We start from the raw sequence: 21,155 nt of genomic DNA, 5'->3' as shown, positions 1-21,155 counted from the left end.
TACTTTCACCACTTTTTTCTATCTACACCAAATCTCTTCAACAAAAATAGCCGATCTACAAGTTCACAATGCGTCGCGCTTGTAGATCGGCTATTTTTGGCTAATGTTCCCCCCAGAATATGGACGCTGGGGTTCAAGTGGTGAAGAAACCTTGCACCCGTGATAATTTCATCATTTGCATGTACATACAGTATGACATTAGGACTTACCAGAGAGTAAAAACGTGATCATTTTGGTTTATTGAAATGGTCCAGAAAATAACATTTATAAAGGCTTTTTCAAAATACAGTATTTGTCCTGAGGAGGTGCAGACGTGCAGTACACAGAGTCAATCCTAACATCTTAGTAAAATAATGCTATATCTGCAACATCGTGCTCCATAATGTCACATAACATTTATAAGAAGTTTACGACAAATCACATTGTTAGTCATTGCAATGCTGTAACAAGAGCGTACAATACTTTGAGGTAAAAATGGTAGAAAAGTCATTTGTAAGTATTAAAAAAGTAGCTTGGGTAAACGTTAACCGTACAAATATCTGTGTCTGCCGTGGCCAAATGAGTCCAGTAAAACAGTGGTCCCCGACCTTTCCCCCCCTCCCCCCTTCTTACATTGGACAAAAGCAGAGACCCCCCTCGTCTGACGCAAAAATAGCCGATGTACGAGCTCACAATAGCTTGTAAATCAGCTATTTTCGGTATTATTTTTTTATATTCCGCTATTTTATTTTTTATGTAGAATATTTTTCCCAATATGACATGCCCAAAATAAGGATGCCAAGTTTAACCCATTAAGACCTGAAGCCGATTCTACAAATGTCTACAAAAAATCTTTTTCATGTCAAAGACCCCCAAAATGATATGTACTTGGCCGCGGACCCCCATCTCAAAATATTTTGTTCCAGGGACCCCAGAAGCAAAGATTTGAGTTAAGCATGTTCGCTTTAAAACAGTATATATTCAAAGATTTGCACACATTTTCAAGATTTTTCAAAAATAGCAGATCTACAAGCTCGTAGCGCGGCACTCGGTGCCGCGCTATGAGCTTGTATATCTGCTATTTTTCAATAGCCAAACTTTTTTTTAGCTCAAATCAAAAAATGACACAGATGCGTTCCGGGTCTTAATGGGTTAAAGTGGATAAAAGCAAGTTATCATTTTGTGCAACAAAATTATAACCTTTGGTGGGAAACGCTGCAGTGAAAGAACCAGGATGACGGTTCACAGTACACTTGAGCCTGGTCTGAATCCGACCGGAGTCCTCTTTCTTGGTCCCGGTGGCTGGCTGAGCTCAGTCCTCTTTCTTGGGACTGCTGCTTCTACGGTAGTGGAGCACGGTGAGCAGCACCCACAGGTTCAACAGAGTCATGACTACGAACCGCACCAAAACTGTGACAAACGAGAGCATTTACATGTGGTTTGGTAGACTCAAAACCAGTGGTGGAAAAAGTACTACAATTGCATTTCACAAGTTCAAAATGTATAAAAATCTTTTGAAAATAGCAGATCTACAAGCTCACAATGCGTCGCATCGCATTGTGAGCTTGTAGATCGGCTATTTTCAAACGGCTGAAATATGTATAGGGCTGACGTGGTTAATGTATGTTTTGTGATAATAATCTAAATCTGCTAGTAACCAAAGTTGTCAAATAATTGTAGTGGAGTAAAAGTACAATATTTTCCTCTGAGATGAAGTGGAGTAGAAGTAAAAGTATTGAAAATGGGAAATACTCCAGTAAAGTAAAACTTCCTCAAAAGTGTACTTAAGTACAGTACTTGAGTAAATGTACTTAGTTACTTTACACCACTACTCAAAACACACCATAGAGATACAACTAGAGACCCCAGAACACACGAGGCAAACCATCATACGTTTGTCTCCAGCTATCCATCCTGGTAAAGTAAATTACGTTTAGCAGGTCTTTTGCAATTTTCTGTCTCTTCAAATGACAGTATCAATTATCTTCGAGAGAAAACTGAGAATAATGAATCCCTTATCTCTGTTTTAGAAACTACCACAGTAAATTTGTATTCAATTCTTGCACGGAGAACTTACCCAGCATGTCTCCAGTTGTCATGATGGTGGTGTAAATGCGCGCTGAAACAAACAGAAATCTGACATTTAATAACAACAAATGTAAAGAGTCCATGAGATTTCAGCCTGTGAACATAATACAGTATGATATGTGAGTTCATATGTATGGAGGTGTGGAGGGCTGAGGGATCGCAGTGTGTGGGATGCAAATGAGGATTGTTCTGACACTATCTCACCTGGGTTTACAGCCTTTGCATGAGACAGTAATAAAAAAAAATTACTTAGCCATCATAAAAGGAAAAACGCTTCTGTTGTTCAACTTCATTGCTCTCTATCTGTTTGTTGTGAATGCAAGTCATGAATAATAATAAAAAATGAGACCCATTTCATCCCACAGAGGAATTGCAGTTTTCAGCATCACCCAGCTAAGTGCTTCTCAAGTGGGAGGGAGCAGTTAGGGGTTAAGTAGCCTCGATCTCCAGGCTTTTATTGTTTAGTTTTAGGGGTTAAGTGTCTTGCTCAGGGACACCTCGACACAATGCCAAGCAGAACATGTAAGGCCCCAGCGAGGATTGATCTCACGACTCCTGATTTACAAGACCAGTGCTCTGACCACTGAGCTATGGAGCCACTCCAACTAATTAAAATACACTGTTCCTGAGTGGTGTATGCTGCATTACGGCTGGTGTTTTTTGTATTATGTAGGAGCTATTATTTTATGTTTTGGTGATGGCATGTTATTTTTGTTCATTTGCAGTATTATGTCTAGACACTGGGTGGCGGCCATTCGATAGACACGCACAGGTTGTGTATATAGGGAGCCCAGATACACAGGTGCATTAATTAGTGTGGGCACAGAGAGAAGGGGAGCACTCTGTTCTTACCAGAGAAACAGACAGAGACGGACAGAGTGAAGAAATTGAAAAGACAAGAAACTGGCCTACAAGAAACCAAGAGAGAGACTACATAAATGAACTGGTACGTTCCTTTTGGCTGTATTAATGTACGGCCCTTCAAAAGATGACTTTGTTTAAATCTTCTCTAAATCAGTGGGTCTCAACCCTTTTAATTTCAATGACCCTATAACTCTGAGAGTGTACAAATGGAACCAAATGGACGGTTCCATTTGTATTTGTTGAGAACCACTGCTCTAAACCGATTGTTTTTGGGAGGAACTGGGAGGATGGACCGTTTCGGTTTCTTCCAATGAGCCTTTTGGACGCGGAAACCTCTTGTTTGAGTTGCATGGATGTTGGAGGACAACAAGGTGCCGGGGCGTACCGTGGTGAAACGCATGGTACTTACCCATACACGTGTAGGTAGCCATGCCCCAGGACAGGGCGCTAACCTGGCCCGAGTCCTTGGACCGCCACAGGCACTGCAGCTGGGCAAACTTACTGGACGCGCTGATGAATGTGCACAGACTCTTAGAGGAGAGACGAGACGAGATTAGATTAGATCAGGAAAAAAAGATGGCACTAGATGGCAGATTTGTCCTGCATGTCCCCCATTTGTCACAGGGGGGAGGCGTGCAATGCGTGCCGAATCAAAGAATCGACAGATTTAAATGACAAGAAGATATTACGGTTCAATTGATTCTGTTCTGAGTAATGGACACACACACGGTTGTTCCAATTCGTGTAACCTTGGCCCGAGTGTTCGCATGCTACGTGAACACTGCAGGAAATTGTGTAATGGCAGTTTAATGAGACGCTGTGTCACATTGAATGTTTTCACACCATTGAGCAAAATGTAGACCAATGAAACATCTGCCAACGCTGAACACTGAATCGTCTGCTTTTGTTCTCGCCTGAAAATTAAACTCCGGACTGATCTTCAATTTATTCACGCTTGGAGCTCCTCCAGGCTAAAACAAAATGTCACAAATCGTCACTGTTGTCGGGCGGAAACTTTGTATCTCCATTTTTCATCTTTTTGTGTTATTTTGTAAATTAATGCCCTACCCTGAGTAGCGAAAATAGCTGATCGTAAAAGCTCGCAACGGGTCGCAACGTGCTGCGTTGTGAGTCTGTAGATCTGCTATTTTGGGGGAAAGAATAAAGTTAAAGTGGTTAAGTGTGTCTGTGGGTTTTTATATATCGAACCAATGAAAAGTACAAGAGCTTGTGACTAAATAATAACTACACTGGATCCATCGGAACACAGGTTATTTCCCGCGACGAACGACGACTGTAACGATAGTCCTGTTGGATGACATCCAAAACGGATATTAAGCCCCACCTTCTGCTCATTGACCAATAAATCCTGTTTGCCATTTAAAATGTCTGGATGTCATTGGCTGGGGCGATGAGGTCTGGATGACTTGCAGCTCAAATGCCTCATTAGCCTTCAGATAAATAGTGTCTTTTTTTTATATGACATTCTTTGACTCAAAGTGGTGCTTAATTCAGCTCTCACTAGACTGACACAAAATGTTTGGGTCCAACGACGATCCTGATTTTTTTTAGAGAGCCCTAGACCAGTAGTTCTCAACCAGTGGTCCGGGGTCCACCATTTGAGGGTTCCAGGTGGTCCCCAGCTAAATGATGGAAGAGTTGGTAACCAAATGGAGATCTTTAATTCTTGAGAGCGTAAAATTAAACCTGTTGTCTCTCCCATTGGTACCAACATCAATACAGCATGGAATTGTGGACACAATATTATTCAACGACAACTAAATATTCAAAATTTTGGGTCTGAGAGGCTAAATCTCATACAAGTGGTGGTCCGTGGCTCAAATGCCGAATAAATAATGGACCTTGATATGAAAAGGGTTGAAAATCACTGACCTATCAACCACTACCAATGGTTCTCCAACTTTTTTAATTTCAAGGTCTCCCCTTAACTCTGGGTAACCCTGTAATACACTTTGAAAACCACTGCCCTAGACTAACGATTACCAATGTTTTAACTGAGATTTTGTAAAAGATAAATCAAAAGAAAAAGTGCTGAATATTTTAATCAATTTGCAAAAGAACATTTTTAAGAACATTTAACTAATACAGTAGTACATAAATATAAACACAGCATAACTTTTTGATGGATATAAATAAAATAGAATATTAAAATTATTTATACGAAAAGAACATTTATCTTTAATTATACAATGAAAAAGCAAACGGGTAAATAAAAAAAACACAAACTGAACTTTATCTTATTTAACCACTCGAGCCCGATTCAAATATTTTTCAAAGATTGCCGATCTATGAGCTCAAACTCAAAACGATGCGTGCCTTGTGAATTTGGTTGAAAGTTGAGTGGTTAAAGTGGTTAAAAGTCAGGACACTTGGGCTGCATAACTGCGCGATATACTGTATACTGTACATACAGTATATCGTTGCTGTCGGTCGGGCAGCAACCTATCTCCATATTTTAAACTTTTTGTGTTTTTTTCGTAAATAAATGCCCTACTTGATCATACTACAGCTTCACACAAAAATAGCAAAAGTAGCAGATCCACAAGCTCGAAACGCAGTGCGGAGCGACGTGTTTTGAGCTTGTGGATCTGCTACTGTTGCTATTTTTGAATTTGAATCCTGAAAAGTAACGGTTTTGGACATATGGGGTTTCCACCCAACAGAGACGAAATATAAACCAATATATGGCTCAGGCTCTAGCTCTTACCATGGCCAGGTCTATGATCCACTTCTGCACGGTGAGCAGTTGCCAGCCGCCAACAAACCTGGACATATCATGTTAAGATACCAGTACATGCTATGACAAGAAAATTACTTAACAATACAGACATCCCTAAAGACTTGCATAGCACTACTTCGTTGATTTCAATACAAATGTAATCTACATATTTGAAATTAGTTCTGTGAAACTAAATTGTACGATGGAAGGAAGGATACACCAAGATGTAAATGAGGCTCTGCCACAGGCTGCCGTTGTAGTGGAGAATCAATACCAGAAGAATGACATCTGGAAGAACAGAGCAAAACATACAGTAACGCATTGCAAACTAGCACAGGTGCATTGAGTATAGCCAGTGGTGTAAAGTAACTAAGTACTCAAGTACAATTTTGTGGTATTTCTACTTTACTGGAGTATTTCCTATTTCCTTCACAGGTGTTACCAATGATATGAAGGCTCTGTTCCATTTAAGTGTAGCACAGTGGTTCTCCGATTTTTCAATTTCCATGACCAACATAACACTGAGTGTACAAATGGAACCAAGTGGGCCCTTACGGATCCATTTGGTTCCATTTGTACACTCTCAGAGTTACACACCCTTAAGGGGCCATTTGGAAACCCCTTAAGGAACCATGAGGGTCCCTGGACCCACATTTTAGACCCACTGGTGTAGCAGAGTGTTTCCAGTGAGCCAACATGCACACTGACACCATCAGCACCCTGACTCTGTTTGACCAGAATGGAACAGAGTAGTTCATAAATATCATTGGTAACACCTGTGAATGTCTTCACAATATGGGTGCTGTGCATAGAGCCTATTGACTCATTTTGTATTTTAAAACAAAAAGCCAGATGCCAGATTCTAGCATTCTAATGCTAGTTTGACCACTTCAAATACCGTACTCTCTAATCTTAAAATAACGAACAACCAAAAGCGCTGTATTGGGTTACACTACACTGACTACAGTATTTTAGTTTTGGTGCAAGCTTGGATGAGAAGCAGCTCTCTAAACAAAGTAACAAAGTTGTTCTTGACCGATTTGAAAGACATTAAGAGAATTGAGGTCCTTGGCCTGCTGTCGGTGTGCGCTAGATATATGATGCTGATTTGTGGTATGCAAGATTAGCTGCAGAGAGTCAAACACAAATAACTTGTTAAACCTGACTCTTCAAAAGAATGAGAAGAACTCACCTTGAGCAATGAGGATGGGATACTCCAGGTATGTTGGAGGTGGGTAGTCATAGTACATCTGGTATGTGACGAAAACTATGAAGCTGAAATATAGACAGTGGGATGTTATCAGAGGAGAAAAGGGTTTGTGTATCGATGAATATTCTATGCTGATTTTAATAAGACGCTGACACACTGCAAAACTGGGAAGTAGCAACATGCTGCTCTTCTTTAAACAGCCTGGCCGAGCAGGGAGGGGTTTCATTATTAAGGCCTCACTACACCCAATGTTAGGTCTACTATTAATTGGTTAGAACATCATTTGAATAGCCAAATAAATAGCTGTTATTGATCGTTCCACTTCACACAAGAGAGACAAAGAGATCAACGCAGTAGTTTCTTATTTGTTCTTTAGCAAAACTCTGTTTTAAGTTGAGAAAAACATGCGTCAAATATTTATCTGGACAGTGCTTCGCTCTGGGCACAAATTAAGGCGTGACTGATGCTGACTTTAGCATCACTCATGACAGAGGTTAAGATAAGCCAATCATAAACCTTGACAATGTAAACACAGAGGCATGCCCACACCAGTGGTGGAAAGTAACTAAGTACATTTACTCAAGTACTGTACTTAAGTACAAATTTGAAGTATTTGTACTTTACTTGAGTATTTCCAATGTTCAATACTTTGAATTCTACTCCACTACATCTCATAGGAAAATATTGTACTTTTACTCCACTACAATTATATGAAAGCTTTAGTTACTAGTTACTTTGTCGAATTTTATTATTATTACAAAACACACTAACCACTTCAGCTCTGTATATATATTTTGGCCATTTGAAAATAGCCGATCTACAAGCTCACAATGCGTCGCATCGCGACGCATTGTGAGCTTGTAGATCTGCTATTTTCAAAAGATTTGTATACATTTGAAAACTTGAAATGGGACATTCTGCATAATGAGTACTTTTACTTTTGGTACTTTAAGTATATTTGGATTCCAATACTTCGGTACTTTTACTCAAGTAAATTTTGAATTCCGGACTTTTACTTGTAACAGAGTATTTCTACATTGCAGTATTGATACTTTTACTTAAGTAAAAAAATGTAGTACTTTTTCCACCCCTGGCCCACACTGACCTCTGCCCCAGAAAGTAGGCCAATTGCTCACCAATACAGTAATAGACATTTATATTTTCAGCACAGACACTGCCAGGCACAGAGGAGAGAGACAATGTCAAGACTTCATACAGACTTGCATGGCCTTACACCACATTACTTTTCAAGCTATTTGACTGTTCTGACTTTAGTCTTTCGTAGTCCAGTGTACTCAAAGCATATTAAGAGGGCATCGGCCTCATTTTATAGACATTTCTCATGGACAGCTCAGAGACAAAAAAAAAAAAATAGACTTCTGTGCGGACCTCCGAGACCTATACAGACTATTCTACGTTAAAACCGGAGACCAGCTCAGGGTCTCAAGGTCCGATATACTGGTGGTTCTCAAACTTTTTCAAGTCAAGGACCCCAAGTCAAGGACCCCCAAATTGATAAGTATCAGAACGAGAAGCTGGGGAAGTGAGCTAGTTGGCTATTTTGAATAGCCACGTATAAATGGATACATTGGTTACAATGATTGTGATGCTGTATTAACACATCTCGCTGGGGACCCCCTGGTACCCCCCCAAGGACCCCTGGGGGTCCCTGGACCCCACTTTGAGAACCAATGTGATATACTGTACGTCATCTGCGTAATAAGTGAACCCTAATATAAGCAGATGTCCATCTAGTACCTAGATTATTATCTGATTATGCACACAAAAAAATTGAACATGGGATCATGGGAATGGCGTGGCTCCAGTGTGGGTCTCAGACATCATGTGACCAGCCTGTGATGTCAGTCATCGATGACGTATGACATATGACTGATGAAATTTGTGTACGACTAAATGAGTGGAGGTACTAAGCATGCCCACTGGTTTCTACGCCCATTGCTTAGGCAGAGAAAACATAGTAGGCCCTGTGTTCAGTGTTTTGATGCAAAAATAAGGTTTTGATAAGACAAGAACATGATTTTGAATGCTTGGGATTTGGCAAGGGATTTTCCAGAACAGTTATTACACACATACACATGAATCGGCTTGTGTAGAATATTTAGATGTTTTTGTTCATTATTAAAAACGGTCATGGATAATAGGCGACTGTAACGTTACCCAACTGTGGCTTGTGGTTTCCCTGAAAAACCTGAAGCCTGCAGTTGCTTCCTGTCTAGGCTATATTCTATGTCTACTCTGTACAAGGGTACTGTTACAGTAGGCGATTAATGTTACTGTAACATAGCCTACAATGAAAAAAGGCCCTGAAAGTCATAGTGAACTGATCTTTTGTATTAAGCATCACGCACCAAATGTTGATAATCTATTCTATCCTATGCCTCTATAGCTATTAATGTGGCACACAATGACAGGGGTCATTTTGGTGACCGTAAGTAAACTGTTATAGATGTTGAATGGTTCTCAAAGTGTGGTCCAGGGACCCTCAAAGAGGGTTCTAAATTGACATTTTACAAGTATGTAACAAACTCTGAGAGTGTACAAATGGAACCAAATGGACCATTTGAATACTCAGTTATGGTGGTCCTTGAAATTAAGAAGTTTGCAGTGGTGTAAAGTAAAGTGCATACTCAAGTACTGTATTTAAGTGCAAAATTGAGGTACCGTATTTGTACTTTACTGGGTATTTCCAATACTACTCCACTACATCTCAGAGGCAAATATTGCACTTTTACTCCACTACAATTATTTGAAAACTTTACTACTAGTTAGTTACTTACATTACTAGTTACTTTGTAGATTTTGAATATTATTACAAAACATACTAACTTCAGCACTATATATATTTCGGCCGTTTGAAAATAGCCGACCTACAAGCTCACATCTCAACACATTGTGAGCTTGTAGATCTGCTATTTTCAAACGGCCGATATAGTGCTGAAGTTGGTATGTTGGTATGTGTCCCATTTGAAAACTTGAAATGGGACATTCTGTATAATGTAATGGGTACTTGTACCTTTGGTACTTTAAGTACATTTTGACACCAATACTTTTGTACTTTTCCCCAAGTACATTTTGAATCCCGGACATTTACTTGTAACAGAGTATTTCTATACTGCACTATGATATCTTCACTTTAGTAAACAAGTTGGGTACAATTTCCTTCACTGGACGTTTGGCTCTTTAACCGACTGGTAACGAACGCGCCCTTTGGATCCAAGGGTCCCGGGTTCGCCTCCCGGCCGTCGCAACACGAACGCTCACAAATTAAATTCTCACGCACGCACGCACACACGCACGTACCCCGTCAGCTCCAGCAGCAGACTGTTGAGGCTGACCCCTGCGGTGGACTTGGCCCGCATCAGCACGAAGATCTGCGGGAACTTCAGCACCATGCAGACGAACAGCGTGCTGAAGTTAGCGACGTGCAGCACCAGGTCTGACTCCATTGTATGTGGATGGATGGGTGGATGGGTTCGATCAAGAGACAACTGTGCAATCAGACTGGGTTGTTGGTGTGTTACAAAGTTGTGCCAACGTTGCCAGCTGTCAGTCTGCCAGGCGCAGGCACCGATGCTGCTGCTGAAATATATGTCTATGGCTGAAACAACTTCTCTCTCCGGACTCTCTATTTCCCCGGTGTTTCGCCCAGGTGGGCGTGGTCATGCTCCTGACAGACTAGCGTTGGTTTAGGCATATAACCACGCCCACCTGGGCGAGACACCAAAGAAAGAGGGAGTCCCCTTCTTTCTCATCATGACTTCCGCACACATTGACACATCCTCTCTGCTCTGATTGGCTCTCTCTCTGTGTGCGCTCTTGTGCCACCTGTTGTTAGAATAAAGTACTTTGCAAGTTCAGTCCAGTGGTTCTCACTTTTTCATGTCAGGGACCCCCAAAATGTATATTTGTGCCATGGGACCCGGGGGGCATGGCACCAATACACATTAATTACAATACAACAATTGTGTTGTTAAAATGTTTAAATAAATATTCATAGTAGATCTACAAGCTCACGACGCATCACAATGCAATGCGTTGCGAGGTTGTAGATCAGCTATTTTCAAATGGGCATAGGGTTAAAGTGGTTTAACTGATTTTTCATTGCTGTATTCACTTTGAGGACCACTGGTCTATCCATCTCGTTTGCCTCTCCTCTTAGTTAGCCCAATAGTCCATCCTTCCAAGGATGCATGTAACAATATTGAGACACTAGTTATAGATGAGTATTTTTCTTTAAAGGTAGGCTTACTTATCTTTTTGCCCAGCAGTGCACACATCAAAGATATACGGCAAGGCTACTAATGTACCTATCCAAAAGAACAGGATGATGAAACTGTTCCCCGTTTATTTTTTAATATGCTCCATGCACAGTAGCCATATTGGAAAGACATTGGGCCTCTTCTTACTTCCTTCCTGCACAGGTGTTACCAATGAAGGCTCTGTTCCATTCTGGTCAAACAGAGTCAGGGTGCTGATATTGTGCATTACATGTTGGCTCACTGGAAACACTCTGCAACACCAGTGGTTCTCACATTGGGGTCCAGGGACCCTCATGGTTCCTTGAGGGGGTTCCAAATGGCTTACACTTAAAAGGGTCTTACACTTTAAAGGGGTGTTACACTTAAAGGGGTCCTTGAAATTAAAAGGTTTGAGAACCACTGTGCTGCACGAAATGGAACAGAGCCTTCATTGGTATCATTGGTAACACCTGTGAAAGAAGTAAGGAAGAGGCCCAGAGCCTATATTGTAATATCTCAAGGACATTTTGGACAGAGTCTTCCCCCCCAACCTGTTGTTGTCTTGTCACTCCTTACTCCTGCAGGAATCAGGATATATCTGTTACTATACTAATCCAGGAGATGGCGCTTTTGTACACCTTATTAACTTCATAATCCTGTGTACAAAATTCTTCATTCACAAAGGTTTTCTATAATTTCCACTATATTTCCTGCATGTGAAAGTCAGTCCCTAAGTTTGATCCATTCGTCTTTGAATTTAAGTCGCTGAGTATTTGTTCTATGATTCTTATACATAAGAAGAGAAATTGCTGAAACTATTAGATCATTCTTAAAGGTATGGTAAGTGATATTTTTTGGTTAACTTTTTTTTTTTTAAAGGTTAAAGCTCTATTTTCTGCTTATATAGGCCTACTGTCCAGAAAATACCGACCCAACCAACACAAATACACACACAGGCCTACAGTGGTCAGGTCAGGCGGAGTGGAGGTTGGTTCCTCAACCAAGTAGGCCAAAATAGACCTTTTTCCAGCTGCCACATTGGCATGAAAAAGTAGGGTAATGTTACATTCTTCACACGTAATGATACTAATTAAGGTTCTGTTCCATTTAGCAAGCAGAGCCTCTCCAGTGAGTCAACATGCACAATAGCAGCACCCTGACTCTGTTTGACCTGAATGGAACTCAATCTTAATTAACTCAACCCTTATCATTGGCAGTGCTGCACAAAGTAGGCTCAACCCCAGTACTTGAGTCGAAGTATATAGATAGTGCTGGTCAAATATTACTCAAGCACTACAAGTGAACTTTGTGTTTACAAAAAAATACTTAAATAGGTTATTCCAAAGAATAAATTACAAAGTAAATTTTGTTTCTGAACATCAATGCATTGCTGTACTGAAGTGTAGACATTTATCAAAATAGCACATCTACAAGCTTGTTGCAGCACAGCGCTTTGTGAGCTTGTAGATCTGCTATTTTCACAATATTTGAAACAGGGCTTAAGTGGTTATTTCATAATGTAAATAGTGGTTCTCAAAGTCGGGTCCTTGGAGAGGTTCCAGGGGGTCCCCAGCTAAATTTGTTACCGTGGCTATTTAAAAATAGCTTGTACATCTGCAGTTTTTGAACATTTTTGTAAAATCTTCTGTGTTTGAAAGTGTTTGAAAGATGTTGAATAATGTTTTAATTTTAACACAAATCTTCTCTTCTGGGGGGTCCCTGGCACAACACATTTTGAGATGGGGGGGGCGGGGGTTCGTGGCCAAATATATATATATAAAAATATATAAATTTGGGGGTCCCTGCACGAAAACATTTGAGAACTACTGGGCTACAGTACTCAAGTAAATGTACTTTGTTACTGTCCACCACTGGTCATGAAGCAATATCCAGATAATTCACACAAAAGGTTGAAAACTTTATTGTGGAATTCGTCTTCAACAAAGAACGCCATCAATAACAAAGACGGAATGCCACATTAAAAAATTTACAATAAGATAAAGACATATTGTGAGACACATTTTCATTTCAGCATGTCATTACATACTGTACCTTATATTGTATTCTTGAATAAAAGTAGTTTATACTAGTCAAACAATATCAAAAAATAAATGGTTCAAGGGTGAATTTATATCGCTGAGTTTGCGAGGTCAGTTTGTATTTATTTTATAGCATGTGGCAAATACATAGCAGTAGGTCTCACTACTCACTGGGACTGTATACAGTAATGTGATAGTTGTGACATGTTTTATTTATATATTGTGGTATATTAGTTCTATTATCTGTCATAAAATGTGCTTCAGTGTTCAATGAGATTCCAACTGACACATCAAACTGAATGATTTTTTTTTAACCTTTATTTAAATAAGCTTGTAAAATATATATGTGTGACCAGCACTGCAGTCTAAGTCTTGAAGTATATCCCTATACGCTTTATCTTTGGTAAAAAAAATTAATAACCCAGTAATACATTCATATTTGAGGTCTCTGGGAAATACACTTTGTAAAGAAACAACAACAACCTTCTTTGAGTGTACGGTCTGCAGTCTTAACAATGCACTATGGACTAATGCACTTTATTCAGTTGGTTTCAATTTACATTGTTTATAGGCTTATTTGCACTTAAAGGCTATTGCTGCTTTCCAGATTTACTGTTTTTATTTTGTACGGTCGGCCAAATGTCTGTATTTTACTTTCTGTTTTCCCTCTTCTTGTATCCCATTACCAATTAAGCTCATCTGCACGTGAACCTGTGTTCCTACAAAGTTTGATGTCTCCCTTTTGACAAAAATAAGAATGGCAAAGGGTCCATTCATACACTTGTAGCAAGTCACTCATCAATCTTTATGTTTCGCCATTACTTTCTGGTGTAGAGCTTCAAGCCGTATCATTTTAATGACCCAACTTTCTGACAGAACAAAACATTAATGCCTCCCATACAAAAAAGGTGAAAGATCCCCCATTCAACTTTTTTTAAAGGTTAAAGGCCCCTGCTTTGGAGGCCCAATCCTGGCATACATCCATATTCATATATCGTCTCTGTCGGGTGGAAACCTCATACAGTATGTCCAAAACTGTTACTTTTCGGGATTCAAATTCAAAAGTAGCAAAAGTAGCAGATCGGCGAGCTCAAAACGTGTTTCGAGCCGCGTTTCGAGCTTGTAGATCTGCTACTTTTGATGCTTTTGTGTGACACTGTAGTATGATCAAGTAGGACAGTGGTTTTCAACCGGTGGTCTGGGGACCACCAGTGGTCCTTGGGGGGGGGTACCAGGGGGTCCTCAGCTAAATTAGTTAGCTGCTGTGAGCACTATGAGCTTGTAGATCTGCTATTTTTGAAAAATCTTGAAAATGTGTGCATATCTTTGAATATTAATATTTTTTTACATTAACATTTTTAACACAAATCTTTGCTTCTGGGGGTCCCTGGAACAAAACATTTTCAGACGGTCCGCGGCCAAATGTATATCAATTTAGGGGTCCTTGGCATGAAAAAGGTTGAACACCACTGAAGTAGGATATTAAATTCCGAAAAAACAGAAAGAGGTTTCTGCCCGACGATATCCAGCTTGTGGCCGAGTGTGTGTGTGAAGCTTATGCTTCAGATGTGTCCAGCTTGGTGCTAGCAGGGGAACATCTCCCGGTCTGGCTTACACTTGTGATGGTGCGTTCCGGTCCAAAGCAGCAGCCTGTCCATCCTCATCAGCTCCTGGCCCAGTGGACTGTCCATTCTGCTACCAAACAGGCGGTTGGTGGTGTTGGGGAGGCGCTCCGAGAACACTGACACATGACTGGGGAGTGGTTTCTCTGGCTTGAGCCGGCCCTGCATGGGATTGGGAAACAGCCGTGGAAAGTGACCAAGTGCATTTCTGTGCTGAAGTACAGTTTTGAGCAATTTTTTATTTACTTGAGTATTTCCATTAACCCATTAAAGGGGAAATCCACCCATTTTCAATATTTAACTATGTCATTAATATAGCATAAAGGAGTTGTGTGGAAATAAGAAAAAAATTAAAAAAAAATTAACATTGCAAAAAAATTTAACATTGCAAAAAAATTAACATTGCAAATTACACTGTGATGACTCATCATGGTGTAATTTGCAATGTTAATTTTTTTGCAATGTTAAATTTTTTTGCAATGTTATTTTTTTTTAAAATTTTTTCTTATTTCCACACAACTCCTTTATGCTATATTAATGACATAGTTAAATATTGAAAATGGGTGGATTTCCCCTTTAAGACCGGGAAGACATCTGTGCCACTTTAGATTTGGGCACTCTGTGCCCAAATCAAATCGTGAAAAGACTGATGTGATTCATTTCATTAAAGCACAATTACGAAGACTAATGTACACTGGATCACACTATGTCTTAACAGCCAAGTTAAAAACTGTTCCATGATGACTTGCAAAGATCTGACATAAAAAAATTACTTAATTTCACAGTGTAGTATGCAATGCCAAATACTATCAACCGATATTATACTGGCAACAGTTGGAAAGGCATTATGATTTTGATGGCATTGATCAACCGAAGCAAGTTATTGGAAAATACTGTACAAGCCTGTGCTTGTACAGTAAAAATCAAGATTTTTCAGTAAATAGGGTCAATAATCTTTTTTGCATGATAGTTTTCCATCTCCGTCTTACCATGTAATCATAATCCTTGAGAAAACTCCAGTTCTTCTCCCTGTGGACCACAATGTATTGTTAAAATGTACAGGACTTTAACTCCATTCAATCAGGCAGGCATCAAACTAGTGAGTTCTCAAAGTTGGGGTCCAGGGACCCTCAGTGTTCCTTGAGGGAGTTCCAAATGGACCCTTACAGGTCTGTAACTCTGAGAGTGTACACATTTATTTTGTACACTCTCTCAGAGTGATGGGGGAGGTAAACGTTGAAATTAAAATGTTTGAGAACCACTGTTCAGTGGTGGAAAGTAACTACGTACATTTACTCAAGTACTATTCTTAAGAACAATTTTGAGGTAGGCTACTTTAACTTTACTTTCATTTTTTTTTAATAGGCATATCACATTGCAGAGGAAAATATTTTGAGCCGACTTTTTACTCCAATATTTGAAAACTTTTGTTATTAGTTATTTTGCTGATTATTAATACAAAAGTCCTATTCTATTCTAATAATAATCTATCCCAAAAACATTTTTGGTACTTTCATTGCTGCCAATATTTTGGTACTTTTACTCAAGCAAGTATTTCTACATTGTGGTAGGCCTATTGATTAAAAAGAAAAAGAAAATTTTGAGTATAGGCCACACTTCCCCATAATCAAACTATAATGTTTTATATAAGCAGATAGACTAACCGATTCCCAGTGGTGGAAAGTAACTAAGTACATTTACTCAAGTACTGTACTTAAGTACACTTTTGAGGTATTTTTACTTCCAATTTTCAATACTTTTACTTCTACTCCACTACATCTCAGAGGCAAATATTGTACTTTTTATTCCACTACAATGATTCGAAAACTTTTACTAGTTACTTTGTAGATTTGAATCATTATTACAAAACATACATTAACCACTTCAGTCCTATTTAAACTTTGGCTAATTGATCTATGTCAACACCATGTGATGCCTTGAGCTTGTAGATCTGCTATTTTCAAACGATTGTAATAAATTATATACATAATGATACCTTGTGAAACAGGACATTGTGCATAATGAGTACTTTTACTTTTGATACTTCAAGTACATTTTGATTTCAAGAAATGTAATAGGCTACTTTTTCCACCACTCACCATTCTCTAACTCCTTTCTTCTCCACGCGCACCAGGTCTCTCCACACTTGGTCCTGTTTCACGGAGTCAGAGGTCACCGCGGTGCGCCGTGTATCGGTGTCTCCTCTTGTGTTTCGGGGCTTGTTTAACGGCTTCTGCGCTGCAACCGAAGACTGGACCAGAGGCCGATCACTCGCCACATGATCGGCTCGTTCCGGTAATCGATAACCTGCCGAAGACACCCGCATGGCTTCCATCATGCAAATTTAAAATGAACCGGTAAAAGTGACGATTTATAATAAGAAATCCCTTCTAACAACGCGTTTTACGTGCAGGCTGCCTGGCGGATGATGCCGAAATCACTGCTGGCACACCAGTGGCTTTTTGTTTGCGTCTCCCCTGGAAACAGCAGTGTGATTCACACACTTCAATAGACTTTGTCCACACATACACATCACAAACACACACACACACACACACACACACACACACACACACACACACACACACACACACACACACACACACACACACACACACACACACACACACACACACACACACACACACACACACACACACACACACACACACACACACACACACACACACACACACACACACACACACACACACACAGGCTCCACTGTTTCTCTCTGTCCAATACCCCCTCCCTCCTCAGGGATAGGCTACTGCGTAAGAAGCTGCTTTGGTCACGCTCAAGTAGCCTTCAGTGGTGGGAAAAGTACTCAAATGTTAAGTAAAAGTACCAATACTGCAATCAATACTCTGTTACATGTAAAAGTCCGGAATTCAAAATCTACTTGAGTAAAAGTACAGAAGTATTATATTGGTATCATGTAGGCCTACTTAAAATACCAAAAGTAAAAGTAGCTACTCATTATGCAGAAGGTATTCAAATGGTTAAAAATCCTTTGAAAATAGCTGGTCTACAAGCTCACAACACAGTAGCTTCGCAGCTTGTAGATATTATTTTCAAATTGCCAAAGTTTATAGGGCTGAAGTGGTTTTGTAATAATCATCCAAATCTACAAAGTAACTAGTAATTAAGTTTTAAAATAATTGTAGAGTACAAGTACAATATTTGCCTCTGAGATGTAGTGGAGTAGATTAGAAGTAAAAGTTGGAAATACTCCAGTAAAGTAAAATACCTCAAAATTGTTCCTATAATGTACATACTTAGTTACTTTCCACCACTGAATATTTGGAATGAACTGTCTCCGAAGACACAAAGCAACAGATCATCTCTACCAAATAGCGATGATGATGATATGATACTGCTGCTGCTGCTTACTACGACTATACTGTACATTACAGTATATTAATACAAAGTGACGTATTTCATTGGGATAAGTGTGCACTTTGTATTGTTTTGTTTTGTTATGTCATGTTTGTTTGCAAATTATATGTGCCCCACTGCCCCCCCCCCCCCACCAGTGATTTCACATGGCTTATCCATAACATTATTAATAACATACAACAAACAATTAGGCATAGGCTACTCCAAGGAGCTACAATAAATGTGGAATAAAATGATGAATGTAACAATGTAAAAATAAGGTAAAAATAAATAAAGGAGAAATATTTCGCCGCAGGCTGAAAACCCACCTCTTCAGGAAACACTACCCTTCCTCTCTGCCTGACCTACTTGTTGTTAACTAGTTATACGAACGCTTGTTTTCTATTGTTGTATTGTTTATTGGATCTTGTTTAGTCGATACACTTATTTGTTTTAGCTCATGCTCATTTGATTTAGCTATTTTGTCTCATCTGTTTAAGGAAATAGGTAGCTGATATATTGCACTTTTACCTTAGCGCTAGGTATACTCTTGGTTGCTTGTTTTTGCAGAAAATGCACTAAAGACTTCTGGTGACTAGTAGTTTTCGTTCCCTACCTATGTTGAATACACTTATTGTAAGTCGCTTTGGATAAAAGCGTCTGCTAAATGACTGTAATGTAATGTAATGTAAATAAATGTAAGTAGAAGAACAATTTGACAAATTAACCGAAAATATCTCAAAACTTAAAAAACTGAAAACTTCTTATATATCAACGAATTGACACCCAAAAAATCGAATTGATTTTGACTAAAATTAAGTAGGCTACTTAAGCCCATATTAGACAGTAGGCCTACTTGGCTTGCAAGAATAGTGAAAATAGCAGATCTAAACTCAGAATGTGTCGCAATGCTTGTATGGATCTACTATTTTCATCATTTTGTATAATTGTTCTCGTTCATTAATTGTAATCAAAGTAAAAGTTTGGAATCTTTGTGATATTCACAATGTCACTAAAGTGTCCTGCTAATCCCCTGCAGGTAAATTGAAGCTGGCTGTGGTTTTAAGAGGAGAATGCAAACCTCCCAAACAACACCCATAAACCATTCATGACCTTGAAAGGCTTTGACACTATTGTGTCAGTGTTTGAAGAATGTACTGGAATGTGACCCCCGAAAAACTAAAGCATGAAATAATCATGGAAGCAAAATGACACCAAGCTGGTGATTTAGTGATGACTTTAATATTCATTATCATTAAAGAACAAGAAATCAAAATGCTGACTTTAACAGTATGTAAACAAATGTAACAGCGTTGTAATTAGCAACCATGCTTATATCAATCCTACCCTTCAGAATGAAAATATATGAACATTATTCTTACAACTACAATCTGGATTTTTCTTTCAAAAGTATATCATTTTGAGAAGGATATTGAGAAGAATATTGTAAATTCATAGTGGTTGACACTTTGAAACAACAGTACTGTGATCTCCACTTCCCACTAGTTTACATATTATGTGTGATACACATGCTATTCACATGCTCCATGGAATGGTATCTCCCCCTTGAGAAAAGTTACTCATCTCTCAACTCATGGACATGTATCTGACCTATTTGATATGTATTTGTAGGCCTAATTTTCATTCCATTTGGTTATAGTACCCATAGTACTATTATTTGTTATACCCATGGTGGCCTTTAGGGGGCATGGCGATTAAAACACACCTGGATTATTCACTTGCTGTATTCTCTCTGAGGATGGGTCTCATCCTCTGGATGTTAATCTTTCCTTTTCCGCCAACACCCTAGTGACTCCTGTTCAAACTTCCAAGAACCTTCAAGGCACACATTGCTTCGATCACTTGATGTTGTAATGCTTGCACTTTACAATATCCAGAGGATGAGACCCTTCCTGACCAACTAGTTTGCCTGCAGCGCCTTATCCCAGCCTCAGTCATCTCCAGGCTTGACTACTGCAACTCCATCCTTGCTGGTCTGCCAGCATGCTTACTCAAACTTTTCCGGAAACCAGACGAATCTGCTATCTTCATCTGACTCAAAATAGGCTACCGTGACACACCTGCAACCTCACTAAATTCCCACATCTCCCCACTTCACTTTGACTGCTTACATGCCATTGTTTGACTAGAGTTTGTGCCATCTGGATGAGTGTCTGTCGACTAAATGACTAAATTATGTGTAAATTTTTAGAATGAGTTGAGTACCATCTTCCAAGGAGAAGCTGATAATAAGGTCCTGTTGCTCACATATAGAGCTCGGCATGGTCAAGCACCAGCATATCTAACTGACCCTAAGGTCAGCCGACCAGGGTCTATTAGTCATCCCTTGTGCCAGATGAATAACCACAGGCGACAGAGCCTGTCAGTCAGTATAGCGAGTCCCAGACTCTGGGAACTTCCACAGGTCCTGAGAGCTGCAGTTAAGAACCACTTAAAAACACTTCTGTTTAAACAAGCATTTTTGCGGCATGTCCTTGATTTTTTCTTCTTTGTGTGTAATATGTCTGCCGTTTTTGTTTCTGAGTTCTATTGTACACAACAGTTTGTCTTTAATTATTTGCATTGCTGTGTTTGTAAAGCACTTTGTGAGTTCTCTCTGTGAGAAGTGCTATATAAATAAAATGTACTTACTTAGTTTAAGGAAATGTGCTCGTGGGCATGTGGACCGGGGGATGATATAGGATACAGCATGATGTGGAAGGGGAAAGATGAGAACCTGTACCACCACCTTGACCCTGAAAGGCTGGATGCTGATAGGGCTAGTGTTACATCAACATGTCTGACCAATTTAATATTTATTATGACACGGTTTCTTAATCTTATATATTAAAGGGATATTTCACTTTCAAATAAAAAGAAACATTAAAAAATATATAAAAAATAAATGAAAAAAGTTATGGGAAATTCACGGCCCCCTCACACATTAGAATGCCCTTCTAATCTAATGCATGAGGG

At 39.4% G+C, this 21,155-nt stretch overlaps 1 protein-coding gene across 1 annotated transcript; it reads right to left on the bottom strand.

The window, feature by feature from the left end:
- Positions 1–220: 220 nt before the first annotated feature.
- On the bottom strand, positions 221–10,504 carry slc66a3 (solute carrier family 66 member 3). The gene is made up of 7 exons (XM_080413535.1): positions 10,203–10,504; positions 6,864–6,946; positions 5,890–5,959; positions 5,660–5,717; positions 3,341–3,461; positions 2,057–2,098; positions 221–1,389 (listed from the first exon to the last, which is right to left on the bottom strand). The coding sequence occupies exons 1-7, from the start codon at positions 10,346–10,348 to the stop codon at positions 1,292–1,294; spliced, it is 618 nt and encodes a 205-aa protein (XP_080269661.1). The 5' UTR covers positions 10,349–10,504; the 3' UTR covers positions 221–1,291.
- Positions 10,505–21,155: the final 10,651 nt, after the last annotated feature.

The sequence above is a fragment of the Gymnoscopelus braueri genome, assembly GCF_963280865.1.
Source record: "Gymnoscopelus braueri genome assembly, chromosome: 19".
In the NCBI taxonomy this organism is placed as follows: Eukaryota; Metazoa; Chordata; class Actinopteri; order Myctophiformes; family Myctophidae; genus Gymnoscopelus; species Gymnoscopelus braueri.
Note: the sequence above shows the minus strand (reverse complement) of the source record. Positions and strands in the feature narration are given on the sequence as shown.

Coding starts and splice junctions, on each gene's coding strand:
- slc66a3 (XM_080413535.1), bottom strand. CDS start 10,348: ATGGAGTCAGACCTGGTGCTGCACGTCGCTAACTTCAGCACGCTGTTC. Junction 5,960..6,863: donor TCCCATCCTCATTGCTCAAG/GTGAGTTCTTCT, acceptor CTGTTCTTCCAG/ATGTCATTCTTCTGGTATTG. Junction 2,099..3,340: donor GGCTACCTACACGTGTATGG/GTAAGTACCATG, acceptor TGTTTGTTTCAG/CGCGCATTTACACCACCATC.